General features: G+C 39.2%; 1 protein-coding gene across 1 annotated transcript in view; it reads right to left on the bottom strand.

Annotated features, from left to right (window-relative positions):
- SHISAL2B (shisa like 2B) overlaps positions 1-26,551 on the bottom strand; it is a 96,697-nt gene that overhangs the window by 20,305 nt on the left and 49,841 nt on the right. Inside the window, exon 2 of the mRNA XM_089653441.1 lies at positions 2,391-2,548. Coding sequence (XP_089509567.1) covers positions 2,391-2,548 — 158 coding nt within the window. The remainder of the gene's footprint in view (positions 1-2,390; positions 2,549-26,551) is intronic.

Here is a 26,551-nt window from a genome sequence, read left to right as displayed (position 1 = left end):
TTGTATTTATCAAGCAAAATTGTTTTTACTGTTTTTGATTGCAGAGCAGGGGGTGAGTACACTGATACCTTGTACATCCCTTGAGTGAAGGTCTGATTAAATGAAGTTTTCATTTTGCTTTAATACATATGTTTTGAAATTAAAGTATTTAAGTTTTTTTTACATTGCAGTATTCTAAAACTTCTGTGTACCAAGATATCAGAGACTAGAAACACAGCAATCACCTTGGGAATTAACACCCACCCAAATTCTAATTTCTGATCTGTTAGACAACCTCCTAAAAATCACTTAGGATTTTAAAGTCTGATTGGTGCAAAGACACATGAGCCACAAATAGTACAATAAGTGCAATAAGAACAATGGGCTATTAGCATTCTACTATTATAAACTGCATAGTGAAAAGAAGGATGAATCATTAGCACATATTACAGAACAGAAAGAAAAGCATACTACAAAACGCAGAACAGAAATCACAGAACAGGACCCTGCACAGCCCAGATGTGTGCTTGCATGAGTGCCCCCTCAGCACATGGCTTGCTGATTGAGCACATGAAGAAAAGGTAGAGTAGAGAGTGGCAGCGGGGACTGCTCTGTGCAATACCATTGCACAGAGCAGGTACTTATACCCTCTTTTTATTTTAAATAATACAAAAAAAATGCCTTTTATTATTACTTGAAGAATGATACAAAGAGAAGAGGAAATAAATAATGACAGCGGAGGAGCTGGAATTAACAGAAACAGAAAAGGAGCTAAAAAAATACAATAGCGAAGAAAAGCTGAAGAATGACAGAAACAGAAGAGGAGATGAAGAATGACAGAAACAGAAGAGGAGATGAAGAATGACAGAAACAGAAGAGGGGCTGAAGAATGAAAGAAACAGAAGAGGAGATGAAGAATGACAGAAACAGAAGAGGAGATGAAGAATGAAAGAAAAAAGAGGAGATGAAGAATGACAGAAACAGAAGAGGAGATGAAGAATGACAGAGGAGGAGCTGGCATTAACAGAAAAGGAGCTAAAAAAAACAATAGCAGAAGAAAAGCTGAAGAACTACAGAAACAGAAGAGGAGATGATGAAAGAAAGAAACAGAAAAGGAGATGAAGAATTTAAAAAAAAGAGGAGATGAAGAATGACAGAAACATAAGAGGAGATGAAGAATGACAGAAACAGAAGAGTGGCTGAAGAATGACAGAAACAGAAGAGGGGCTGAAGAATGACAGAAACAGAAGAGGGGCTGAAGAATAAAAGAAACAGAAGAAGGGCTTAAAAATGAAAGAAACAGAAGAGGAGATGAAGAATGAAATAAACAGAAGAGGAGATGAAGAATGAAATAAACAGAAGAGGAGATGAAGAATGAAAGAAACAGAAGAGGAGATGCAGAATGACAGAAACAGAAGAGGAGATGAAGAATGACAGAAACAGAAGAGGGGATGAAGAATGACAGAAACAGAAGAGGCGATGAAGAATGACAGAAACAGAAGAGGAGATGAAGAATGACAGAAACAGCAGAGAAGCTGAAGAATGAAATAAACAGAGCAGGAGCTTAAAAATGACAGTAACAGCAGAGGAGCTGAAGAATGAAAGAAAGAGAAGAGGAGCTGAAGAATGACAGCACCAGCAGAGGAGCTGAAGAATGAAAGAAACAGAACAGGAGCTGAAGAATGAAAGAAACAGAAGAGGAGATGAAGAATGACAGTAACAGAAGAGAAGCTGAAGAATGGAGGAAATGGAAGACAGGATCAAAAATGACAAAAACAAAGATGAGGTGAAGATTGAAAGAAAGAGAAGAGGAGCTGAAGAATGACAGAAACAGGAGAGGAGCTGGAAAAAAACAGAAACAGTAGAGGAGCTGAAGAATGACAAAAACAAAAATGTGTTGAAAAATGACAAAAACAGAAAATGAGCTGAAGAATGAAAGAAACAGTAGAAGAGCTGACAAAATGAAAGAAACAAAGGAGTAGTTTCAGAATGGCAGAAGCAGAAAAGGCGTTGAAGAGTAACCGAAGAGAAACTGAAGGGTGAAAAGAAAGGAGCTGAATAATGAAAGAAACAGAAGAGGAGCTGAAGAATGACAGCACCAGCAGAGGAGCTGAATGATGACAGCACCAGCAGAGGAGCTGAATGATGAAAGAAACAGAACAGGAGCTGAAGAATGAAAGAAATAGAAGAGGAGATGACGAATGAAAGAAACAGAAGAGGAGATGAAGAATGACAGAAACAGAAGTGTGAGTCATGGCAGTTAACACAACGTGAGGAAGGGACATACTGTAGAAGTGAGAGATACGTATTATCACATCAATCTCAACTACCCTTTACTACTCTTAACAACTGAATTGTTTGTTTGTTTGTATATAATCAAACTTTTTTTTACTTCATTTTTTTTGTCTTACCTTTTTGGGAACATGATGACCCAGAACGCTGTAGTTTTAGTCCAGTGTCTATTCTCTGGGGTTTTGTGTATAGAAATAAATAGCACAGCACGCACACACTGACAACAAACGCTAATAATACCAACGCTGCGATCGCCAGACCAACCAAAGCTCCTATACTGCAAGACAAAACAGGAAATATTAATAAAACATTGTATTTGATTTGGTGACCAAGAGAACCATGTAGAACATCAAGCATACTAAATATCTGATGGAGTGACATTATTAAATTTCAAGTCTTCTATTTAGGTGTGTTGTTCAAATTATACTAACTTCTTCAGCTGTCATTGCATAGTGCAGGTTTGAAGCTCCATTATGGTCATAGGGCAAAATTGATAATTCTCACACCATTTTGTGCTTATAAAAATCTCTAAAATGTATTTATTTATTTATTTTAACAGTTGGCATTTCATTGTCCAGAGCCTGCTGGATGTTATATGCATATGTTCTTTTCTGTGTGAGGCACAATATCAGTTGAGTTGTGATAACTATGACAGCATAGTGATCACATTTTTGGCAGCCATGCTGATTGCTTATCAATCATTATTTTGGAGTTGGCAGCTATCAAATGTATGCTGTTACAGAAAATATAGATAATCGGGGAAGGGGGGGGGAGACATTGATTGCTGATCTGCCCAAAACTGGTAGTTTAAAGATGGGAGTCTGGTATACTGAGTAATCCACTGGCTTTTTATGTTTCTTCTGGAGTCCAGAGGGGATCTTCCTGTGATGGTTTACAGCTCTGTTCCTGGCCAACTATTGGATGTTGCTTACCACCTGTAGGGGTTCCCACTCCTCTTGTTGCATTCTGTTAATAATCAAGTACATTATACACTACTCAAACAAATTAAAGGGACACTTTTTAATCCGAGTATATCATCAAGTCAATTAAACTCCTGGGATATTGATCTGGTCAGTTAATCAGTTTCAGCTGCTTTGGTGTTAATGAAATTAATAACAGGTGCACTAGATGGGCAAGAATGAGATGAGCCCCAAAACAGGAATGGATTTACAAGTGGAGGCCACTGATATTTTTTTCCATACTCATCTTTTCTGAGTGTTTTTCACTAGTTTTGCATTTGACTAGGATCAGTGTCACTACTGGTAGCCTGAGGCGATACTTGGACCCTACAGAGGTTGCACAGGCAGTCACACTCCTCCAGGATGGCACATCATTATGTGCCATTGCCAGAAGGTTTACTGTGTCTCCCAGCCCATCTCAAGAGCATGGAGGAGATTCCAAGAAACAGGCAGTTACTCTAGGAGAGCTGGACAGGGCCATAAAAGGTCCTTAACCCATCATGAGGGTCAGTATTTTCTCCTTTGTGTAAGGAGAAACAGGATGAGCACTGCCAGAGCGCTACAAAGTGAACTCCAACAGGCCACTGGTGTGAATGTCTCTGACCAAACAATCAGAAACAAACTTCATGAGGGTGGCCTGAGGGCCCGACATCCTATAGTGGGCCCTGTGCTCACTGCCTGACACCATATAGCTCAATTGGCATTTGCCATTGCACATCAGAATTGACAGGTCTGCCACTGGTGCCCTGAGCTTTTCACACATGAGAACAGGTTCACCCTGAACACATGTGACAGAAGTGAAAGGGTCTGGAGAAGCCGTGAAGAACGTTATGCTGCCTGTACCATCGTTCACCATGACCGTTTTGGTGGTGGGTCAGTGATGGTCTGGCGAAGCATATCCATGGAGGGACGAACAGACCTCTACAGGCTAGACAATGGCACCCTGACTGCCATTAGGTATCGGGATGAAATCCTTGCACCCATTGTCAGAACCTATGCTGGTGCAGTGGGTCCTGGGTTCCTCCTGGTGCACGACAATGCCCGGCCTCATGTTGGGAGAGTATGCAGACAGTTCCTGGAGGATGAAGGAATTGATACCATACAAACTACTGAGGACCATTTTGAGTTGCTGCAATTAAATTTCAGCAAAATGGACTAGCCGGCTGCATTATTTTTTCACTTTGATTTTCAGAGTGTCTTTGAATTTAGTTCTCTGTAGCTTGATAATTTTCATTTCCATCAAACCATGGGGCATCCTTACGTTACTAACACATTACCCAGTCCATATTAGTATAGACATCCAGCATGATATTTTTCTTCATTGAGATCTGATATGTTTTCAAAGTGTTCCTTTAATTTGTTTTGAGCAGTGTATAAAGAATCTAATAGGAAGAAAGAGACATCTAAACCATTTGAGCACCGCAAGATTTTACCCCCTTCATGACCAGGGAATGTTTTGCTTTTCAGCATTGTGCTAACTGGCAATTGGATAGTTATGCAATAAGTGTATATTAATGTTTGTGTGAAAGTTATAGCATCGGCAAACTATTGTATATATATTTGAAAATGTATTAATTCTGATGTACTGACTTCCTTTCTCATTTCTTGTGGCCCTAAAATGCCATGACAGTACAAATACTTTTTTGACCCTTTTGTCAGTACAAATGACCCTTTTTTTGGAAAGTTGTAATTTTTTTTCAAAATTTTTTTTTAAATTAAGAAGTTTTATTGTCACAATTTTTGTTACATACTGTCACCAGTGCAGTGCAGAGCCATCATATGACTATTGTGGCGGTGATCAGGGACACTGACTGGTGACAGTGTGTTAAAACAAAATTACATTTATTCTGTGTTTTAAAAAATGTTTTTCATTTCTTAACATTTTTTCTTTTCTTTTTTTTTGCATACATTCTTTTTTATAATTAACATTTTAGTAAAAGATTTTAAAAGAAAGCAGAGAGCATACAACTTTATAAAGAGCAATGTGACTAAGACAGTAAACAAGTCTCATCAATACAGGAAAAGATACCCTCTAGCAATTGCCAAGTTGAGGTAATTAAACATAACACAACAATGGGAGTGTGCTAACACATGAGGGACAAAAATATACTCAATGTAATTCGAACAATAGACCCCGGGAGCCTAAAAATAGTATTCCATGATAGTTAGGTGAAAGAAAGACAAGCTATGAAAGAAGAATGAGGAGAAGGAAGAGAAAGGAGGAGGAGTGCCGCACTGTTCCGTATCTCTATCAAAGAGAAAAAACTTCAGAGTAATTGGAATGGATACATCAAAAAGATGCTGTAGTAAGTGTTGGACTGATGTCCAAAAAGATTTTATTCCTGGGCGAGTCCAATAGATATGATAAAGCGTACCTTTATCCGAATGGCACCTCCAACAACAATCCGTACTGGCAGGATAGATAGCATGGAGAACGTCTGATGTCAGGTACCAGAAGCAGAGTATTTAATATGAATTTTTTTTATAAAGAGTACAAAGAGAGCTCTTGACTGCTTGAGACCAGACCATCAGCCACACCTCTAAGGAAAGCTCTTCACCTAAGGCCTTTTCCCACTTTAGCATGTATGAGTGTTTTCCTTGAATCTGCCTGGGATAGGCATTCAATATTTTCTAAATGTCAGATATTAAACCTTTTTGAGAGAGACTTGCCAGGATCGTTTGCTCAAAAGGGGTCAAAGAGGAGAACTGCAACAAGGGAGTAAAAGACTGTGCATAGTGGCATATTTGTAAGTACCCATAAAACACCTGGCGTGGTAGGTAAAACCTGTTTTCAAGCATTTCGAATGGTAAAAGTCTATGAGTCCTGTGCTCAACCAGATGGCCAAAATTAAAAAGATTCTGCGACGATCAAGAAGACATCGGAAATGTCAATCTGGCATTTTGGGATTGTTTTAAAAAAGCAGTCATTAAAGAAGCTTCAGACATAAGAACATGTTTCTGGGATGTTAGGATAGATAGGTGACAATCACAGCTTCTTAATTTCAGTCCACTTGTTGTGGGCACATAACGTTAATCATGATGCAGTTACACGCAATTGGGCAGCTTGATAGTATAATAAAAGGTTTGCAAACGCAAGGCCACTATCACTTTGAGATGCCTAAAAAAAACTTGCAGAGTATTCTATTTCGCTTGTAGCCACAGACAAAATTTAATAAATCTATTTGCAATTTTTTAAGGTGTGAGGTAGGGACAGGGATGGGCAATGTTTTGAACAAGTTTAGGAAGTATGGACATTTTGATGGATGTAGTGTGACTAAATAAAGAAATGTGAAGTTTCTTCCATTGATGGATTGTTGTCCTAATTTGATCAAAAAGAGGGGGAAATTTTTCTTTATATAACGTGGCATAGGACGTAGTAATGTGGACCCCAAGATATTTGGGTGCCCTGGACTTCCAGGTGTAAGGAAAAGAAGTGGATAAGTGTTGTACCTATGAAGCTGGGATATTAATAGGAAGAGCTTTACAAACTAGAAAAGCTACAATTTCTGGGGAAATTGTGTGAAGTGTTTTTGCCTCCACCTTTATATTGTGAGAATCATAAGACCCAGACCTACATTTTGATGCATAGCATGTCTCTGAAATATTAAAAATGAAGGCACAGTCGCAGTTTAGAAATTGCCCTTCAAGTTTGAGGTGGCTAGAGTGAAGTTTCAATGAATGTCAATGGGTGGCGGGAGTTGCAAACAAATGGTCACATTGCAAAAACTATCAGGACTATGGCTTAGCCGTGGACATTTTTAGTGGCAGCAGGGATAGCTGAACGTTTTTATATAAGATTTGTGTAGGTGGGCTTGAGGGAGTGATGGCAGTTTAGAAATCATGTCCTGATTTTTCAGCTCACGCTCTAGCTTTTGTCAGATCCCACTCTAGTTTTCAACATTCCGCCATTCATTCCTATGGGACCAATTTCACCACAAAAACGCCGATATTTCGTGATATTTTGTGAACCATTCGGCAAAACGTTCCACAAAGTAATAGCACACCAATCGGGAACAATCCGTTTCGGTATATTACTGTCTATGTAGTGTAAAAACTGTGGGAGGAGTTAGGGTGGTAAATTTGGCTATAATAATAAGAATATATATGTGAGATAACAGTAAGTGGTCTTGCCATGCAAGAACACTTAATAAATATCTGAATAGTGTGGCAAGCATTTGTATTCAGCCCCCCTGAGTCAATACTTTGTAGAACCACCTTTCGCTGCAATTACAGCTGCAAGTCTTTTTGGGTGTGTCTCTACTAGCTTTGCACATCTAGAGAGGGAATGTTTTGCCCATTCTTCATTGCAAAATAGCTCAAGCTCTGTCAGATTGGATGGAGAACGTCTGTGAACAGCAATTGTCAAGTCTTGCCACAGATTCACATGAATATGCTTTGATCTAAACCATTTCATTGTAGCTCTGGCTGTATGTTTAGGGTCGTTGTCCTGCTGGAAGGTGAACCTCCACCCCAGTCTCAAGTCTTTTGCAGACATTAACAGGTTTTCTTCTAAGATTGCCCTGTCTTTGGCTCTATCTATCTTCCCATCAACTCTGACCAGCTTCCTGTCCCTGCTGAAGAAAAGTTTTCTTTTTATGAGGGGGTGGGCAAAACCTTGGACCGAGGGGTGGCGGTGGACGTGGTATACTTGGATTTTGCAAAAGCGTTTGACATAGTTCCCCACACATGGCTAATGTGTAAGGTAAAGTGTAGGGCTTGGAAAAATCTGTATGTAAATGGATGGAAAACTGGCTAAAAGAGAGAGTAGTGGTTAATGATTCATACTCTGAATGGTCTAGGGTTGTCAGTGGTGTACCCCAAGGTTCACTGTTGGGACCCTTACTTTTTAATATATTTATAAATGATATAGGGTCTGAGATTAACAATCCCATTTCAGTCTTTGCAGATGACACCAAGCTGTGCAGTGGAATAACGTCCTTACAGGATGTCTCCAATTTACAAGCCGACCTCAATGCACTGTGTAATTGGGCAATTATGTGGCAAATGAGGTTTAATGTTGATAAATGTAAGGTTCTGCACTTGGGGGCTAAGAATATGCATGCATCATACATACTGGGGGGGGGGGGTACAACTGGGGGAATCAATAGTGGAGAAGCATCTAGGGGTTCTGGTAGATCACAAGCTTAATAATGGCATGCAATGCCAAGCTGCGGTTTCTAAAGTGAGCAAAATCCTCTCTTGTATTAAAAGAGGTATAGACTCCAGAGAGAGAGATATCATTTCCCCCGGTACAAATCATTAGTAACACCTCATCTGGAATATGCAGTTCAATTTTGGGCACCAATTCACAAAAAGAACATTGGGGAACTGGAGAAAGTACAGAGAAGGGCAACCAAACTGATACGAGGCATGGAGGAGCTCAGCTATGAGGAAAGATTAGAGGAACTGAATTTATTCTCTCTTGAGAAGAGGAGATTAAGGGGGGATATGATCAACATGTATAAATACATCAGTGGTTCATATAGTGAACTCGGTGTAGGGGCTATTCACCCTGAGGTCAACACAGAGGACAAGGGGGAACTCTTTTCGTCTGGAGGAAAAGAAATGTAATCTCCAAACACGGAAAGGTTTCTTCACAGCGAGAGCTGTGAAAATGTGGAATAGACTCCCTCAAGAGTTGGTTCTGGCCACGCCAGTGGATTGCTTCAAAAAAATGCCTGGATTCTTTCTTACATACACAAAATATAACTGGATACTAACATTTATAGGTAAAGTTGAACCAGGGAACATCCGATTGCCTCTCGGGGGATCAGGAAGGAATTTTTTTCCCAGCAGGAGCAAATTGGATCGTGCTTTGCTGGGTTTTTTTTGCCTTCCTCTGGATCAACTTTTTTTTTTCTATGGTTGAACTGGATGGACTTTTGTCTTTTTTCAGCCAAACTAACTATGTAACTATGTAAAAGCATCTCCACAACATTATGCTGTCACCACCATGTTTCATGATGGGGATGGTGTGTTCAGGGTGATGTGCAGTGTTAGCTTTCTGCCACACATAGTGTTTTGCTTTTAGGCCAGAAAAGAAAAAGTTCAATTTTAGTCTCATTTGACCAGAGCACCTTCTTCCACATGTTTGCTGTGTCCCCTCACGTGGCTTCTTGCAAACTGCAAACGGGACTTCTTATGGCTTTATTTCAACAATGCCTTTCTTCTTGCCACTCTTCCATAAAGGCCAGATTTGTGGAGTACATGACTAATAGGTTTCCTGTGGACAAATTCTCCCACTTGAGCTGTGGATCTCTGCAGCTCCTCCAGAGTTACTATGGGCCTCTTGGCTGCTTCTCTGATTAATGCTCTCCTTGCCCGACCTGTCAGTTTAGGTGGATGGCCATGTCTTGGTAGGTCTGCAGTTGTGCCATACTCTTTCCACTAATGATCTGTGATTGGCTACAGAAAATTGCGTGGACATGGTAAATGGGCTTTGATTAGCCCAGGTACCATGTGATAGCTGTGGGCAAATCACAGCATAGGAAACTATTCCATTGTGTCCAGTGGACATAACAGCCATGAGAAGGGCACACTTCGTGCCCCTAACCCGGAGCAGTCCAGCTGACATACATGTAGTGATCTGATAAGCCCGCCTGCAGTAAAAGTACCATGGACAGTTGGCAGGTGGTTAATAATTAAAATAATAAAGGTTAAATGAACGCTAGGTAAAAGGAGTAAGCAGCTAGCATAACGGTAAAACCTTAAATCCTTCCAATAAATCAATAATCGCAAAATGCAGCGCTATTATATATATATAGCGCTGCATTTTGCGATTATTGAAGTAGTTAATAATGGCCACGCCAGGTGAGGGATCTTGGGTACAGGAATGTCAGTGGATGACTAGGGTAATACAAATGTACCCAGTCAACCTCAGCCTCTACTGCTTGGCCATCCTCAACTCTACTGTAATGCTTTCCCATAAAAAATACAGACCACTCAGCCAGCTGTCTAAACAGGGAATTTCCCTCTCATTGGATCCTCTCACCACCTGCTCAGTCTAAAGGACAAGAGAAACATCCCACACAAGGCAAAAACGAAAACTGACAGCAGTGTTAACCCTCCCCTATTCATGGCAGATCTTTATGTAGTTTATGTGCAAAAAAGGTATAGTATTTATATTGCTGATTTAATTGGTGTTCTCTTCGCTTTACAATATTGATTTTTAAAGTAAAGATGCAGTTGTTCTTTAAGGCAAAAAATAACTGCTTAGATGGGCCTAGAACGTTCATTGTATGTGAATACAAGCAACCATGGTTCTTAATCCAGGATGGCTTTTGTATTAGAACTGGAGCCATAAGGTAAAACATGAAAATCTCTTTAAATTGTTACTTTAAGGAGATTATTGTAATAACAGCTCCCAGTACATTCTTATAGAAAATACACCAAGCGTTTCTAAGATACAAAAGATCTTCAGGACACCTTATTGTAACAAAAACTCTTCATTTTATTTAAACATCAAAAAAGAACATCGTGAACATTTTTTATGTCTGAGTATAAAAGAATTTGTTTTACATGGAGATATGCTGGTAAAGATCTTTTGTATATTTACGCAGTTCAGTTTTCATCACAATCCTCAGGAAAGAACTTGCTGAATTAGAAAAAGTTCTGCAACAGGCAGAAAAATTAACCCCATATTGATAAACACATATATGCGGCATCCAGGAGGTGGGCTTTAAACCTGGGCACCACATATACAGCAGGTAGAATAAGTATTGAGCACGTCACCATTTTTCTAGGTAAATATATTTCTAAAGGTGCTATTGCCATGAAGGTTTCACCACATGTTGGTAACAACCCATGCAATCCATACATACAAAGAAACCAAAACAAGTTAAAAAATTAAGTTATGTGTAATAAAATGGAATGACATAGGGAAAAAGTATTGAACACATAAAAAAAGGGAGGTGTAAAAAGGCATGGAAAGCCAAGACACCAGCTGAATACTATCAGTAATTAGAAAGCAAACCTGCCCCTTGTCAGTGCACATTAATATCAGCTGGTTCAGTCTCAACTGATGGCCTATAAAAGGGTGTCTAATTACCAAGGTGCCACACAAGAAATATCTCATGATGGGTAAAAGCAAAGAGCTTTCTTAAGACCTTCACAACCTTATTGTTACAAAACACACTGATGACATTGGTTATAGAAGGATTTATAAACTTCTGAATATTCCAGTGAGTGCTGTTGGGGCCATAATTCAGAAGTGGAAAGAACATTTCACCATAAACCAGCCATGACCATATGCTCCTCGCAAGATTTCTGACAGTGGAGTGAAAAGAATTATCAGAAGAGTTGTCCAAAAGCCAAGGACCACTTGTGGAGAGCTTCAGAAAGAAACCATTATTTCAAAGAAAACAATAAGTAATGCACTCAACCGCCATGACCTGTATGCACGCTGACCATGCAAGACTCCATTGCTGAAGAAAAAGCATGTAGAAGCTCGTTTAAAGTTTGCTTCACAACATTTAGACAAGTCTGTGAAATACTGGGAGAATATAGTCTGGTCAGATGAGACCAAAATTTACCTCTTTGGATGCCATAATACACACCATGTTTGGAGGTCAAAAGGCATCGCACATCACCCCCAAAAACACCATACCAACAGTGAAGTTTGGAGGTGGGAACATCATGGTTTGGGGCTGTTTCTTAGGATACGGTACTGGCAAACTTTATATCATTGAAGGAAGGATGAATGGAAAAATGTACCAAGACATTCTTGATAAAAATCTGCTGCCATCTACCAGGATGATGAAAACGAGGGTGGACATTTCAGCAAGACAATGATCCTAAACGCAAAGCCAGGGAAACTCTCAATTGGTTTCAAAGAAATAAAATAAAGCTTCCATAATTGCACAGCCAATCAACTGACTTGAATCCAATTGAAAATCTATGGAAAGAGCTAAAGATCAGAGTTCATAGAAGAGACCCACAGAACCTTCAAGATTTGAAGACTGTTTGTGTGGAAGAATGGGCCACAATCACACCTGAGCAGTACATGCAACTAGTTTCTCGATACAAGAAGCATCTTGAAGCTGTCATTACCAACAAAGGATTTTGTACGAAGTATTAAATAAATTTCAATGTGTTCAATACTTTTTTCATGTGCTATTCAATTTTATTACACATAACTCAATTTCTGAACTTATTTGTTTTGGTTTTTATTGTATGTATGGAGTGCATAGGTTGTTCACGATATGTGGTGAAAATTTCATGTCAATAGCACCTTTAGAAATATATTACCAAGAAAAATGATGACGTGTTCAATACTTATTTTACCTGCTGTATATGTGTTCCTGTATTTGTGCTGGGAGCGCGCTGTGTGTGCTAATGATTGGGACCCCAGGACTCCCGGTTCCCGGTCACCTGAGCGCTGTGATAGCCTCTGATTGTCTCACTGTATAGTCCACCCCTGTGTTTTCTTTCTTTTTTGAATGGATAGAAAGATACATTGTATTTTTCTATCCATGTAGGAGAGAAAGATGTACACAAACAAAAGTGTGAAAAAAATACACAATTTAAAAAATTAGGAAAAAAATAGCTTGATCAAGGTTTGATCTAGCTCAGGGTCAGGGTTAGAGTTAGGGTCAGGGCAAGGGTCCAATGTCAGGGTCCAAGGTCAGGGTCAGCATATTTTAGGAAGGATTTTTTAAAAACTGCAATTTTAAAATTAGTATCAATGTCAGTTAGTGTCAGTGTATTTTAGCTAGAATAAAAAAAAGCAAAATGCACACTATTGTTTCTGGGCCTTACTACATGTACAAACAACAAATAACACACACATCTATGGTATACTGCAATCGTTAGGAACAGAAAAATTTATTTTGGGTTGTTCTTTGGTGGTAAATTATGGTAATATCTAGAAATACCCAGCTAAATTTAAAAAAAGTAATTTTTTTTTTACTATTTTGGGACAGTTTTCCATTGATAATTAAAAAAAAAATATCAAGAGATATCCAATACCATTTACTACCGAATGAAAGCACAATTTTTCCTGAACAAAACAAAATATAATTCACCTGGATACACATAGAAGTTGTGATTACATGTACAATTATATTAACACGTCAAAGTTGCAAAATTCAGTGTGGGCATTAAGGTAGGCTTTACCCTCAGTCATGAAAAAGTTAAAAAGGGGATGGAGGACCTCAGCTATCAGGATCAATTACATAGATTACAGTTATTTACCCTGGAAAAAAGTAAAAAGATATTTTATTTTCTTTAGGGTAGTCTAATTCAGCCTTACTCAACCAAGGGTGCCTTGGGAAAATGTCTAAAAACTGCCCAAACTTGTATAAAATCCAGTGGGTGGAACAAGCCTGCTTTTTAGTTACACAAAGCCACAGGCTTTCATTGTGCACCACTGAGACCTTCTAGCCGCTGGCATCCTGACAACCAATGACATCATCAGTTGATAAGGAGGATGTCAGCTGCCTGCACAGCTTCCTAATTTGACCCTCCCCTGCCCCTCTCCATCAGTGCTGGGGTCACATTAGCTCAGAGATGGGGAAAAACTGAGGGAGCAGAGAAAACACTGGAATACTAGTCAGTACCAGGGTGCAAAAGTGTATTTGCTATGAAAGAATAAATCACTTCTAATGTTGGGTGTCCTACGTGTGTGGATGTTGCTGCATTTATATAAAGCTTTTAGAATTTTTTTTCATATTTTAGAAAGGGGTGCCTCAAGACTGTCCATAATTTTAAAGGGCGCCTCGAGACTGTTCATCATTTTAAAGAGTACCTTGACTGAAAACAGGTTGAGAAACACTGGCCTAATTTATTTCATTTAACATATTTGTATTTGTTTTTCTTTACTTTTTTGCACAAATAGTTTAGCATTATTGGTAGTGGTTATCATTTTACTGTTTTCTTGAGGCTAATATTTGGAAATTTTTTGGCACAAGGGTTCAGAATAGTTGAAAGGAGATTTTGTAATCTTCAAGAACAATTTAAAACTCATTACACCTTTAACCCCTTGACGCTGACGTCACACAAATATGCGGCCTCACAGAACTGGGCTTCTTTTTGTGGGGCCGCATATTTGCCTACCTGTCTTTCTGCTGGGAGCGCACCGCACAGCGCGCTCTCAGCACAAAGACCGGGTGTCACTGGGAGCCCCCGGTCCCATTCCATCGGGACAAGAGGACTCCTGATTCCGAGTCACATGATCACTGTGATAGCCTCTGATTGGCTATCACAGTCCATTCTTTCTGAATAGAGGAGAGAGATACATTGTAAAAAAACAACTGTTTGTAAAAAAAAAAAAAAAAAAGATAAATAAATAAATATTAAAAAATAAAAGAAAAAAATAAAGAAAAAAATACCTAGATCAAGGTTTGATCTAGTTTAGTGCCAGGGTTACTGTTTGGGTCAAGGTCAAGGTCAAAGGTTAGGATTTTTTTTTTCAATTGGTATCAGTCTCAGTGTTTTAGGTAAAAAAAAAAACAAAAAACAAAATGCTTACTATTGTTTCTGGGCTGTAGTATGGGTACAAACAACAAATAACATACACGTATATAGTATCACTGTAATTCACTGGGACAACTGGTGTACTGCTGTTTCTTCTCCCTCAGCTCTCTAAGCCCCTTATACAGCTGAGAACAGAGGATATTTGATCATTTATATAAAAGGGGAAAAAAGGTATATATACACTATATTGCCAAAAGTATTGTAACACCCCTCCAGATCATTGGATTCAGGGGTTCCAATCACCTCCATGGCCACAGGCATATAAAATCAAGCACCTAGGCATGCAGACAGCTTCTTCAAACATTCAAGCATGGTACCATGATAGGTTGCAACCTGTACAATAAGTCCATCAGTGAAATTTCCTTGCTACTAAATATTCCACGGTCAACTGTTAGTGGTATTATAGCAAAGTGGAAGCAACTGGGAACAACAGCAACTCAGCCACGAAGTGGTAGGCCACGTAAAATGACAAAGCAGGGTCAGTGCATGCTGAAGCGCACAGTAGTCACCAACTGTCTGCAGAGTCAATAGCTAAAGATCTCCAAACTTCGTGTGGCCTTCAGATTAGCACAACAACAGTGCATAGAGAGCTTCATGGAATTAGATTGCATGGCCGAGCAGCTGCATCCAAGCCTTACATCACCAAGTGCAATGCAAAGTGTTGGATGCAGTGGTGTAAAGCATGCTGCCACTGGACTCTACAGCAGTGGAGACATATCTCCGAAGTGACGATTCATGCTTCCCTGTCTGGCAATCCGATGGACATGGCAGGGTTTGGCAGTTGCCAGGAGAACGGTACTTGCCTGACTGCATTGTGCTAAGTGTAAAATTTGGTGGATGGGGGGATTATGGTGTGGGGATGTTTTTCAGGGGTTGGTCTTGGCCCCTTAGTTCCAGTGAAGGGAACTCTTAAGGCATCAGCATACCAAGACATTTTGGACAATTTCATGCTCCCAACTTTGTGGGAACAGTTAGGGGATGGCCCCTTCTTCTTCCAACATGACTGCGCACCAGTGCACATAGCAAGGTCTGTAAAGACATGGACGAACGAGTTTGAGGTGGAGGAACTTCACTGGCCTGCACAGAATCTTCACCTCAGCCTGATAGAACACCTTTGGGATGAATTAGAAACTGTGAGCCAGGCCTTCTTGTCTGACATCAGTACCTAAACTCACAAATGCACTTCTGGAAGAATGGTCAAACCTTCCCATAGACACACTCCTAAACCTTGTGGACAGCCTTCCCAGAAGAGTTGAAGCTGTTATAGCTGCAAAGGGCGGGACAACTCAATATTGAACCCTACGGACTAAGACTGGGATGCCATTAAAGTTCATGTGCGTCTAAAGGCAGGAGTCCCAATACTTTTGGCAGTATAATGGATATTTACAAATGGTAAAAGTGAGGGTTTACATACACTTTAATAGCCACCAAAAACACCTGAAAATAAAACTATGAGATAAAACACCCCAACATATTATGCAACATCTGTTTGATCAGCCTCCCTAGTAAAATAAAACATGTACCTGTAATTTAAATAAAACTTTTAATGGGTCCAAAATTCACTTTGTTCAATTTTTTTAATTGGATGACAATGATGCAGCAAAGTTGTGCTCAATCGAACCACTGCATGATGCAAATCAATGGCAGAGCCCATTTAATAAGCCTAATAAAAGGGATCATGGGAAATGTAGTTTGGATAGTGACTGTCAGGGATGTTACATGTTAGAAGTGCATAAGATCTCCCATTTTACCATATGGACTTGGGCAGTTGGAGTCTGCATCAGTACTCACAGCAAACATTTAATAAAACTTTTGGAGACGAGGAACATTTGGGGCCCTAAATTGATTATACCAGAAAAGTACCTTTAGTTGTACTTTAATGCCTCTTTCCTCATTAAAACTAATATATTTTGTCAAAATGTTGAAATTTGCAAAAAATCTCCTGATTTTTACAAACAGTTTGGTAAAATAAAAACTCTCAGTTCTGCTCATTTCAATAAGATGCTGCTTTTCTTCTCTGTTCCATTCTTCATCATTACTTTCAGTCTGCTGTGCCAATCTCAAATACCGACAGCAATCATTCAGCAATACTGCATTCATTTCCCAGTGTTGCTTCTTAGTTGTACAAACCTTTTACATATTTATAGATTTCAGTGTTTTTTTTATTGTCACTTTCTGAATAAGTCATCATGCCATCCTGCACATTAGAAAAAACACAGTTTAACAAGAAGCTTGATGTACCGTGTAATTTCAGCAACTCCATCTTGGCAGTTAATTTATGATGTACAGTAATATCCTGCAACATGGAATAAAGCAAAGCCACATCATTTAAAATTTGCGCATTATTTTTTACTCAAATACTGTGATCAATGCTCCCTAGCTGAGGCAATAACAATGGTAATGCAAGACTTCTATGGTGTAGCACATACTTCATTAACAGCCCTCCTTCCCCTTCGATTATACTTCTACATGCTAATTGAATTAGCATCAAAAAGTTCTACTTCAGTTAAAGAAGTTCTTCAGGAAAAGTTACACTCTTCCATTTCAGTGTATTAACTTCCACAAAAGAAATGAAGACCACAGGAAGCCGCATGAAGCCAGACCCCCTATCTGAACTCAGATCATTACTTTCCATGAGTCAGCTGATCAAATTAGCATACATTATTTTTCTTCAGATAAAATGTATATAAACCTAATAACAAAAATTTAATATATTGCAGCTTACCAGTCCTTAGATGCAGTGGCTGCACTAGTTTTTCTTTTTCTGGCTTATTTTCCTTTTTTCACCAGGTGATTCTGACAAAAAACAACTTCACGTCTTCACTCACTTTTGCAGTCATCACATCTAATGCTGACCTTAGAAGGTGCAGTTTTCTTTCCTGCAATGAACTTCTGAAAAGAAAATCCCTTGATTCCCCCATCAACATGGTTAGTGTTGATGGGGGAATCCCTCCTGTGGAGCCATTGTGTTCTCCCAGTGGGGGTGTGGGGGAGCTGTCCCTGCTGGGAGAACACAGTGATTACTGCTAGTGGTTATAATAGTCGCTAGCAATAATCACATGCAAAATCTGACCGGCTGGTTGTACCCAAGTTGATCAATCCATCAACTTCGGTACATTCAGTCTGCCCACACATGGTTCAAATCTTGTCTGGTCCCTGCTGAACCTGCCGAAATTTGAACTGTCTATGGCCAGCTTAAGCTGCAATATATGGCATTTTTTAAGCTCTTTAACGTCCATTGAAAAGCTGAAGGCCAGGTGAGCCCAGAGCCCTTATTTGAACTCAGCTCATTGACTTTAATGGGAGAGCTTAAGGCCATATGAATCAGACCCCTTATCTAAGCCCAGTTCTTTCGTGACTGACTGAGCAATAGGTACCTATTCATTTCTGTAAATATCCATGCAGCATCTACCCTCACAACCAATATCAGCACAGCAGATTTCAGATATAAGTTCTTCATGGACGTCAATAAGCACATGAATAGTCTCACTACTTGAAATCCAGCCTCAAAGTAAATACTTACCTAACCTTCATTTCCATTGGATTCACTGGACATCTTCCAGCAAGATTCCTAGGGAATGATGAGTACCCAAATTCTTATGAGGAGACACTTCAGCCCAGTGCCAAAGATTCTTCTCATGAGATTTGGGATCATCGTCGTTTGAAAAAATATTCCAAAAATGGACTACTTGCTCTCTATATTCCTAGCGGGTATTATTTACTTAAATGCTGTGTATCTAAGCATCTCCTGACAGATATTTTCTAATAGACATCATGCCACAAACATCAACGTATACTTATTAGTCCCCCATTTCATGTTACAACGTCCACATTAGGGCTCCATGTCCTCCAGGCCTCTGATGCAGTTGGCTGGAGCTGACAAATTTGGTCAGGTAGTTTTCTAAGCTATTTTGCCCTCCCATTCTCCAGCACATGGAAACCTAATGGACGCTTAAACATGAAATGGGGGACTGATAAGTATACTTTTAAGCTCTCTATGCACATATTGGAAGTATAAACCATATAAATGCTGCGCTACATTCAAAAAATAAAAGTGAATGTGGAATCCAATGACATAAATCAATATAGTGACAATAAAAAACCATATAAATGCTGCGCTATATTCAAACTAATTAAAGTGAATGTGGAATTAAATAACTTAAATAAAACAATAGCAATAATAATAAATATAAAAATTGTGCTTAGTGATAACACAAAAATAATGGCAAAACACAAACTAAAATCAATACGCATGTGCATAAAAATGCACATACATATATTACACGTGCAAAAAGTGAAGTGAGGTCAATCTAAATAATACACACAAAACTCAAAATCCAATAATGGAATATTAAGGTGAAAAAAGTCCAATAATGGAATATTAAAGGTGAAGAAATTTTGGTTTTGGTAAACTGTGTTTCCAATATGCTGTAAGGTGACCACAGGTGAAACAAAACGTGCAGGTATCTGGGTGTAGATAACTTGTGAATCCAACCACCTTCTGGATTAGCCTCTCACCTCATCACTTCGACCCTTGCGGGTCACAGAGCAGTATGGATCTCTCTCACAGATCCTCCAGGCACCACAGCACTCCAAAACCACTTCTCAGGATACAATATTCCCACTCAGCTCTTCTCCAAGTGTAGATGAAATATCACTCCTCTGCTGCCACTTCCAACAATGTTGGAAGTGGCAGCAGAGGAGTGATATTTCATCTACACTTGGAGAAGAGCTGAGTGGGAATATTGTATCCTGAGAAGTGGTTTTGGAGTGCTGTGGTGCCTGGAGGATCTGTGAGAGAGATCCATACTGCTCTGTGACCCGCAAGGGTCGAAGTGATGAGGTGAGAGGCTAATCCAGAAGGTGGTTGGATTCACAAGTTATCTACACCCAGATACCTGCACGTTTTGTTTCACCTGTGGTCACCTTACAGCATATTGGAAACACAGTTTACCAAAACCAAAATTTCTTCACCTTTAATATTCCATTATTGGACTTTTTTCACCTTAATATTCCATTATTGGATTTTGAGTTTTGTGTGTATTATTTAGATTGACCTCACTTCACTTTTTGCACGTGTAATATATGTATGTGCATTTTTATGCACATGCGTATTGATTTTAGTTTGTGTTTTGCCATTATTTTTGTGTTATCACTAAGCACAATTTTTTATATTTATTATTATTGCTATTGTTTTATTTAAGTTATTTAATTCCACATTCACTTTAATTAGTTTGAATATAGCGCAGCATTTATATGGTTTTTTATTGTCACTATATTGATTTATGTCATTGGATTCCACATTCACTTTTATTTTTTGAATGTAGCGCAGCATTTATATGGTTTATATTCACTTGATCACTGGTATATGATTTAATGCTAGCAGCTGTTTGGGGTTCATTTATTTTATTTGTTAATTGTTTAAACACATTATTTGGAGCGCAGGAGGGTCACACCACTATTGCTATTAACATATTGGAAGTAGCCTGTACACTGAGCAATCCAAACTAGTGATGCATGAACTGCTCAGTACATATATTTTATATGTTATGCATTTTGTCCTTACTTATAGCTGGAATTGAAGTGCGAGGGAGTTTGAATGTGGCTGTCCATTTTTTTACCATCTCAAGTGAAAGATATACCTTTAATTAAATAACAGCCCAATTGCCTCCTCTGGGCTATAGGGACAGTCTATCTATATATCTCCTTCTAAGTGGCTGTACAGGAATATTTGGAGATTTGGTGAACTTATCAATAGCTCTATGGTTTATATGCGGCTACATTATACATCTTTGTCATGTGGCCTCAAAGTTATATCAAGTGTGATGGAGATTGATTAAAGCTGTTAAATTACCATCTCATGTGAATGGACTTGACATCCAGGACTATCCATGACATCAGCTACTGTATATCTCCTCCTCTTGACCACAGGGATATCTTCTATGTTTAATATTTCATCAACCATTCAATAACAGTGAAATATCTTGAGTACACAGTGAATCCTTATATGTTTTCATATTGATCAATCATGGAACTTTATGGAATTGATTAGATCATTACTTGCATCTGATTTGAGAATCATGCCTTTAATAGGTGTAGCCCCTAAATGAATTGTTTTCAAATCGATGATATTCTGGGCTCCATTAATTTCCGAGATATACATAATAAATAAGGACCTTTGATCGTTATGGTATGATGTCTATTAGAAAATTAGGACATTTGGTGGATTTTAAATGTGTGTGTTTGTTTGGGATTTTTCTTTAAATTATTTTGTACAATAAAGATTTTGTAATATCTGTCAGGAGATGCTTACTTTATTAGATACACAACATCTAAGTAAATAATACCCACTAGGAAGTATAAGGAGCAAGTAGTCCATTTGTATTCAATATATTTTCTAAGCAGATTCTGTGGAAAGCTCTCCTTTCTTCATAGGTGCAAAATTGAACACATATATATATAATAAGGGACCTAAAAGACTACCTTTTATGTGAGTTGTGATACTTCCTAGGATCTCAGCAGAATGATCATGATGTTATAATCGCCTAGGTGTGGTGGGCAGAAGATAAGGTAAGTTATCTATACATTTAATTTTTCCCTATGTACGTTTTTGCACATATAAACTATAATGATTTTAAATGGGTAGGGGGCCTGATCTAGTAAGTGGACCTTGAATTTTGCTTCATTTTAAAGTAAAATTCCAGAAATCAACAAAAATACGCAGGTGAAATACATATAAGTAAGCTGTTTCACCTTCCTAAGAATTTCTGTTTATCCAATTCTGAGATTTGCCTAAACCTTGGTATAGCAGAGCCCAGAGAGAGACAACCCTTTCAATGCTACAATTAGGAATATAGTGGTGTGCAGGGGAGGACTGGCAACTCATGGGGCCCCCGGGCAATAGGGGATCATGGGGCCCCTGTGTCCTTGCCCAAACTCAAAAAAGCCTACGAAAAAGGTACCAGAGGCATCTCATGGGGCCCCCTACTGACCCCGGGCCCTCGGGCAGTGCCTGAGTTTCCAAATGGTCAGTCTGCCCCTGGTGGTGTGACAGCAAGGTGTGAGTGTGTATTTCTGTGTGTTGGTTGAGAGTTGGTTTGTTTGCTGTGTTATGACTCTTTGCTTAGACCATGCCAACCTTTAATACTGTAATGTTTGTTACCACTAACTTTGTATGTGCATTTTTTCATATTGGAGCTGTGCGTAGCCAGGTGCCATCTGGCATGTTGTAGTGCCAATGACAATGTGTTTGTATACACTGTTTCTTATCAAAAACATATAAATAAATGCCCATAAAAAAGGAATATAGTGGTGTAATCTCTCCACCCTACGCCTCCTGAACGGACAGTGAAGGAACAGAAGAAGATCTGATGTTCTCATCGTTCTTCTAACTTTTTCTTTCTTTTCGTTAGAACAGAGAGAGTGCAGAAACATTTTTATGGTTACCAATTCATGCTCCATCATGCTTGGTCATATTGCACAGGATACCTAGCCAGAGCGTTTTTTTTGTTGCCCAGTGTTTTCTCATTCTCTGCTGTCCCCCTACCTGTAGTCTACTCTCAGAGTACACTATGCAGCTATGATGTTGCTGGTGAAGGGGCTCAAAGTTGTTGGGCTTCTGTGTATGGTTAGCAAAGTTGAAGAAGGTGGTCTGTGGACAGATAGGAGGGAATAGGGAAATATAACCATCATAGTCACTGTGGAGCCAGTATTCACACTGTGCAATAGCTGGCAAATTGTCTTGAACAGTGGGACAGTGATTGTGTGAGAAAAAAGTAATCATAACTTCTCCACGATTAATCAGAATTATGAACAAGCTACTAAAATCACATTGATCTTACAGTGCTGGAAGTTCAATCTTATAAAATAACATCAGATGTGTGTGATTGCATGTAAAGAATTATTTTGGATGACGTATTGCACTCTTTCATTTAGAGATTAGTTTATGTTCTGATATTATACAGGATTTATATAGCGCCAACAGTTTGCTCAGTGCTTTACAATAGAACAGGAGACAATACAGCAACAATACAGTTCGATACAAGAGGGACAGGAGGGCATTAATTTACCTGATTTTTTGTTTAATCAATCAGTACTAGAGGTGCAATTTCCTCCTTAGTGCTTTGTTTCCAGCCCCCCGACTCATGTCTCTATATATTCACATACTCATTTCCAGAATTTCTTGCCCATCGTGTGTTCCATGGATGATTCCTGAACTCAGTTAGTGCAGATCTTTATAGCAAAGACATTTATCAACAGATGGCAATTCAATTTTAGGCACATTACAAGCCTGGGAAACCTTCTACAATACAAAGCTAATTTAAAAGGGTTCATATATTTTTTATCAATCCACTGTCCTATCCAGACGGTATTCTGCTGTGAAACATTATATTTGATTTTATGCTGAGCATACAGAATTCCTAACGTAAGCCTGTTTTATATTCAAATTGATTTTTTTGAATGACAGAATGAACTTCTATTTTTAGGGGTAGCAGCAACTGTTCCTATTTATTACATTTAAGGTGACATACAGTAAATATTTATATAAAATACTGGAGATGTTATACTGATCATTTACAAAACCCAGTAACAGCTTATAAAGATTAAAGAAAAAATATTCTACTTTAATTTTTTAAATGATAAAATATACAATTGTTATACAAGCCCTTTTTTATTTAAAGCTGAACTCTGGGCAGATATACACTTTTTGTATATTATTTTATTGGGGGGGGGGGGCATTTTCCAAAGTACAAAAAAATTGGCAATTATCAAAAATACTGTTGATGCATTTGATTTGTACAGCATTACATTCAATCCAGTGTGCAACAGATCAACAGATATAAGTATGAATGCAGTAAATGGGAATTAGGGAGGGAGGGAGTAAAAAAGGATAAAAGTGGGAGGAGGGTAAGGAAATTGGCATTAGAAAAGGGTATGAATTGGGTGTTGTATGAGTGAGGGAGTTGAGGGTGACAAGAGTGGACTGTAATGTAATGGTCCAATAAGGTGACAAGTGTGGATAGCAATGTAGTGTCCAATGTAGTAGTTATCCACAACACTGCCCCTAGCTACATCACCAACCTCATCTGCAGATATTGTCCAAATTGTCCACTCTTCTCCTATCAAGACATCTTGCTCTCTATCTCCCTTGTCACCTCCTCCTATGCTCACCTCCAGGACTTCTGCAGAACCTCTCCCATTGTCTTGAACTCCCTACCCTAGTATATCCGGTCACCCTAAAAATTAACTTTTTCAGGGAAGCCTACCCCCACCTCCACCTCTACCTAAGAACTGAGTTACTGCCAACAGATCATCCCCTGCAGCTATCAGCTTTTGTACCACCTCCCCCTTCCTTTAGATTGTAAGCTCCATGTGCAGGGCCCTCTTATTCCTTATGTATTAAACTGTATTATAATTGTACTGTCCTCCTTTATATTGTAAAGGGCTGCGCATACTGTTGGCGTTACATAAATCCTGTATAATATTAATAATATTTAGCCATGAAAACATTTTTGAACATTCTGATTTCAAAAACCACCCCACACAGTAGGTGGGTATAAAAACCAAACATGGGATTCACTCCGTAAGTAGCATATTAGCCTTGGGGAATATTTAGGAGAAAGTATCATCAAAGATAACAATGTGGTGGAAGAGTATTCCCTTTCATTACTCAATTGGTGTAGGTATCTGAGAAACTGTGATGGTATTTTTGCTTTTTAAGTATATCCAGGACGCCAAAATAAGATACATTTTATCATAATTTTCTTTTTGAGAGAAGTACCACTGTTCTTCTTTCATGATTACATTGACTTTAATAACCCATTCATTAAGGGTCAGTGGCTGGGAATTTTCCAGAGGGCCAGGGTTAAGCTCTTGTCTGCATTAAGACAACTGGGTAAAACACTGTGTTTAAAAGATTTTTTGGATAGAGAGGTGCTATGGAGCAAATAGACCAAGGCATCAAGTAGTAAGAAGGAATCATTTAAGTGGGATATTTGTGCCTCGACTGAGTTCACTCCACAAGTGAAGATTAACAGCAAAAATTCAGACTTTTTTGTTCTAGAAAGGGGAACAAGGCAGGAGTGTCCATTGCCCCCCCCCCCCCTGCTTTTTGCCCTGGTAATAGAGACATTAGCTATAGCTATTAGAAATGCAAGAGAAGTCCGGGGTTTTCAACGAAAGGAGTACAAGGAATAAATTGCGCTATACACTGACAATAGTCTCCTACTTTTAGGAGATACGGGTCAGTTGTTAATAGCAGCTGTGGAAATAATAAAGAATTTTGGTTCCTTCTCTGGACTTTCTATTAATTGGGACAAATCTTCCCTTCTCCCAGTGGACCCTTTAGTGGCATCTTTGCCTACTAGCGCTAGGTATATTCAGATTGGTGAAAGGTTAAATATTTGGGAGTATATGTAATGGTGAATCCAATTCACCTATTATTGAAACTCTGGAAGACAGTGCAGTCATTATTGCAATATAGGGAATTTACAGATTACTCTCCCATTTAGGACAATAAAAATCCAACACTGCTCAAGGGATTAGATACTTTTAGTAATTGTAAATGGAAGGGGATTGCACAGCTTTCTCAATTATATAGTTCCTTGACATTGAAATCTTTTCAGAATGTAAAAGATGAGTATTCTCTTGGGAACCAATGCTTTTACCATATTTTCAGTTGAGACACACTCTAACAGCTCGGTTTAAAATAACACCATTGTAATGGTGTAAGGCTCCCCTTCGCCATGTGTTAGCAACAGCTACTTTGACAAAACAGCTAATATCACAGTTATATTCCAATATACACTTGGAGGCATTAAATAGGGATAGAGATCTTCCACGCATGTATATTGGGCGTAGGATTTGGGAGATGTGATTGATGTACAGTGAAATTACATCTTAGAATCAGTTTCTTTGTTTTCAGTATCTCCATCTCAAAAATTGACACAACTTTTTATAGAGTATAGCATACACCACAAAAATTATTTTTGTATGGGTGATGACCAGATTCTTCTTGCCCAAGCTGTAGGGGCTCTCCTGGGACTCTCATTCATATGTTGTAGAGATGCCCTAAGTTATGTAGATACTGGGTAGTGTGACAGTACGAGGTTCTGTCATTGTGTAAGTGGTTAGCAAAAGGACACAGGGTTTGAACTTTTGCTAAGTGCAGGACCAGAGAGCAGATGTTCTGAATGGATAAAACTGCTTTTTCAGCTTTCTCCAGGTTTTGGTAGTCCTGGATGGGGCTCCCTAGTTTGGAGATTCCATAGTCCCTTGGGAGGGATGGAATCTCCAACCCAGCATCTGGGTTTTGTGGAGGAACAGCAGTGTGCGTGCCCAAGTGCACACAGCCCTTATAATGGAAGTTTAGGAATACCCCAGGGCTCCACCCAAGAGAGACAGAAGGTCTCCTACAGGAGTCAGAGAGGCTGCAGGTGGCAGCCGGAGTATGAATGTCTGGAAGAGACAGTTAATGGCCAGAGGAGCTGTGTGCCTCCGAGTTAATTACCTGAGGACTTGGCCAGAGGAGTTGTGTGCGTCCGAGAAGCTCTAATCTGTGTGCCTGAAAGAGCTGGTGGTCAGAAGGACCAGTATCTATAGCAGCAGTGCTGCTGAAGAGTAGCCAGGTGGGCTAGTATTTTCATTTGGACTGTATTTTACTGGAGAAGAACCCCTGCATGGGAAACCTTAAGTTGGACTTTTGTTTTTGTGTCACGTCTATGGTAGTGAGCTCTATAAAACCACAGCTTGGGGTTCCCCAGGGCACGGAATCTAAGCCCCAGCCCGCTTGTTCACCAGGGCCCCTGATGGTGGGGATGGACTTGGAGCAGGCTGGGACCAGGTCATGG

This window comes from Staurois parvus, unplaced genomic scaffold (assembly GCF_062004578.1).
Source record: "Staurois parvus isolate SC_StPar_1 unplaced genomic scaffold, SC_StPar_1.0 ptg000714l, whole genome shotgun sequence".
In the NCBI taxonomy this organism is placed as follows: domain Eukaryota; kingdom Metazoa; phylum Chordata; class Amphibia; order Anura; family Ranidae; genus Staurois; species Staurois parvus.
This window is presented reverse-complemented; position numbering and strand designations above follow the sequence as displayed.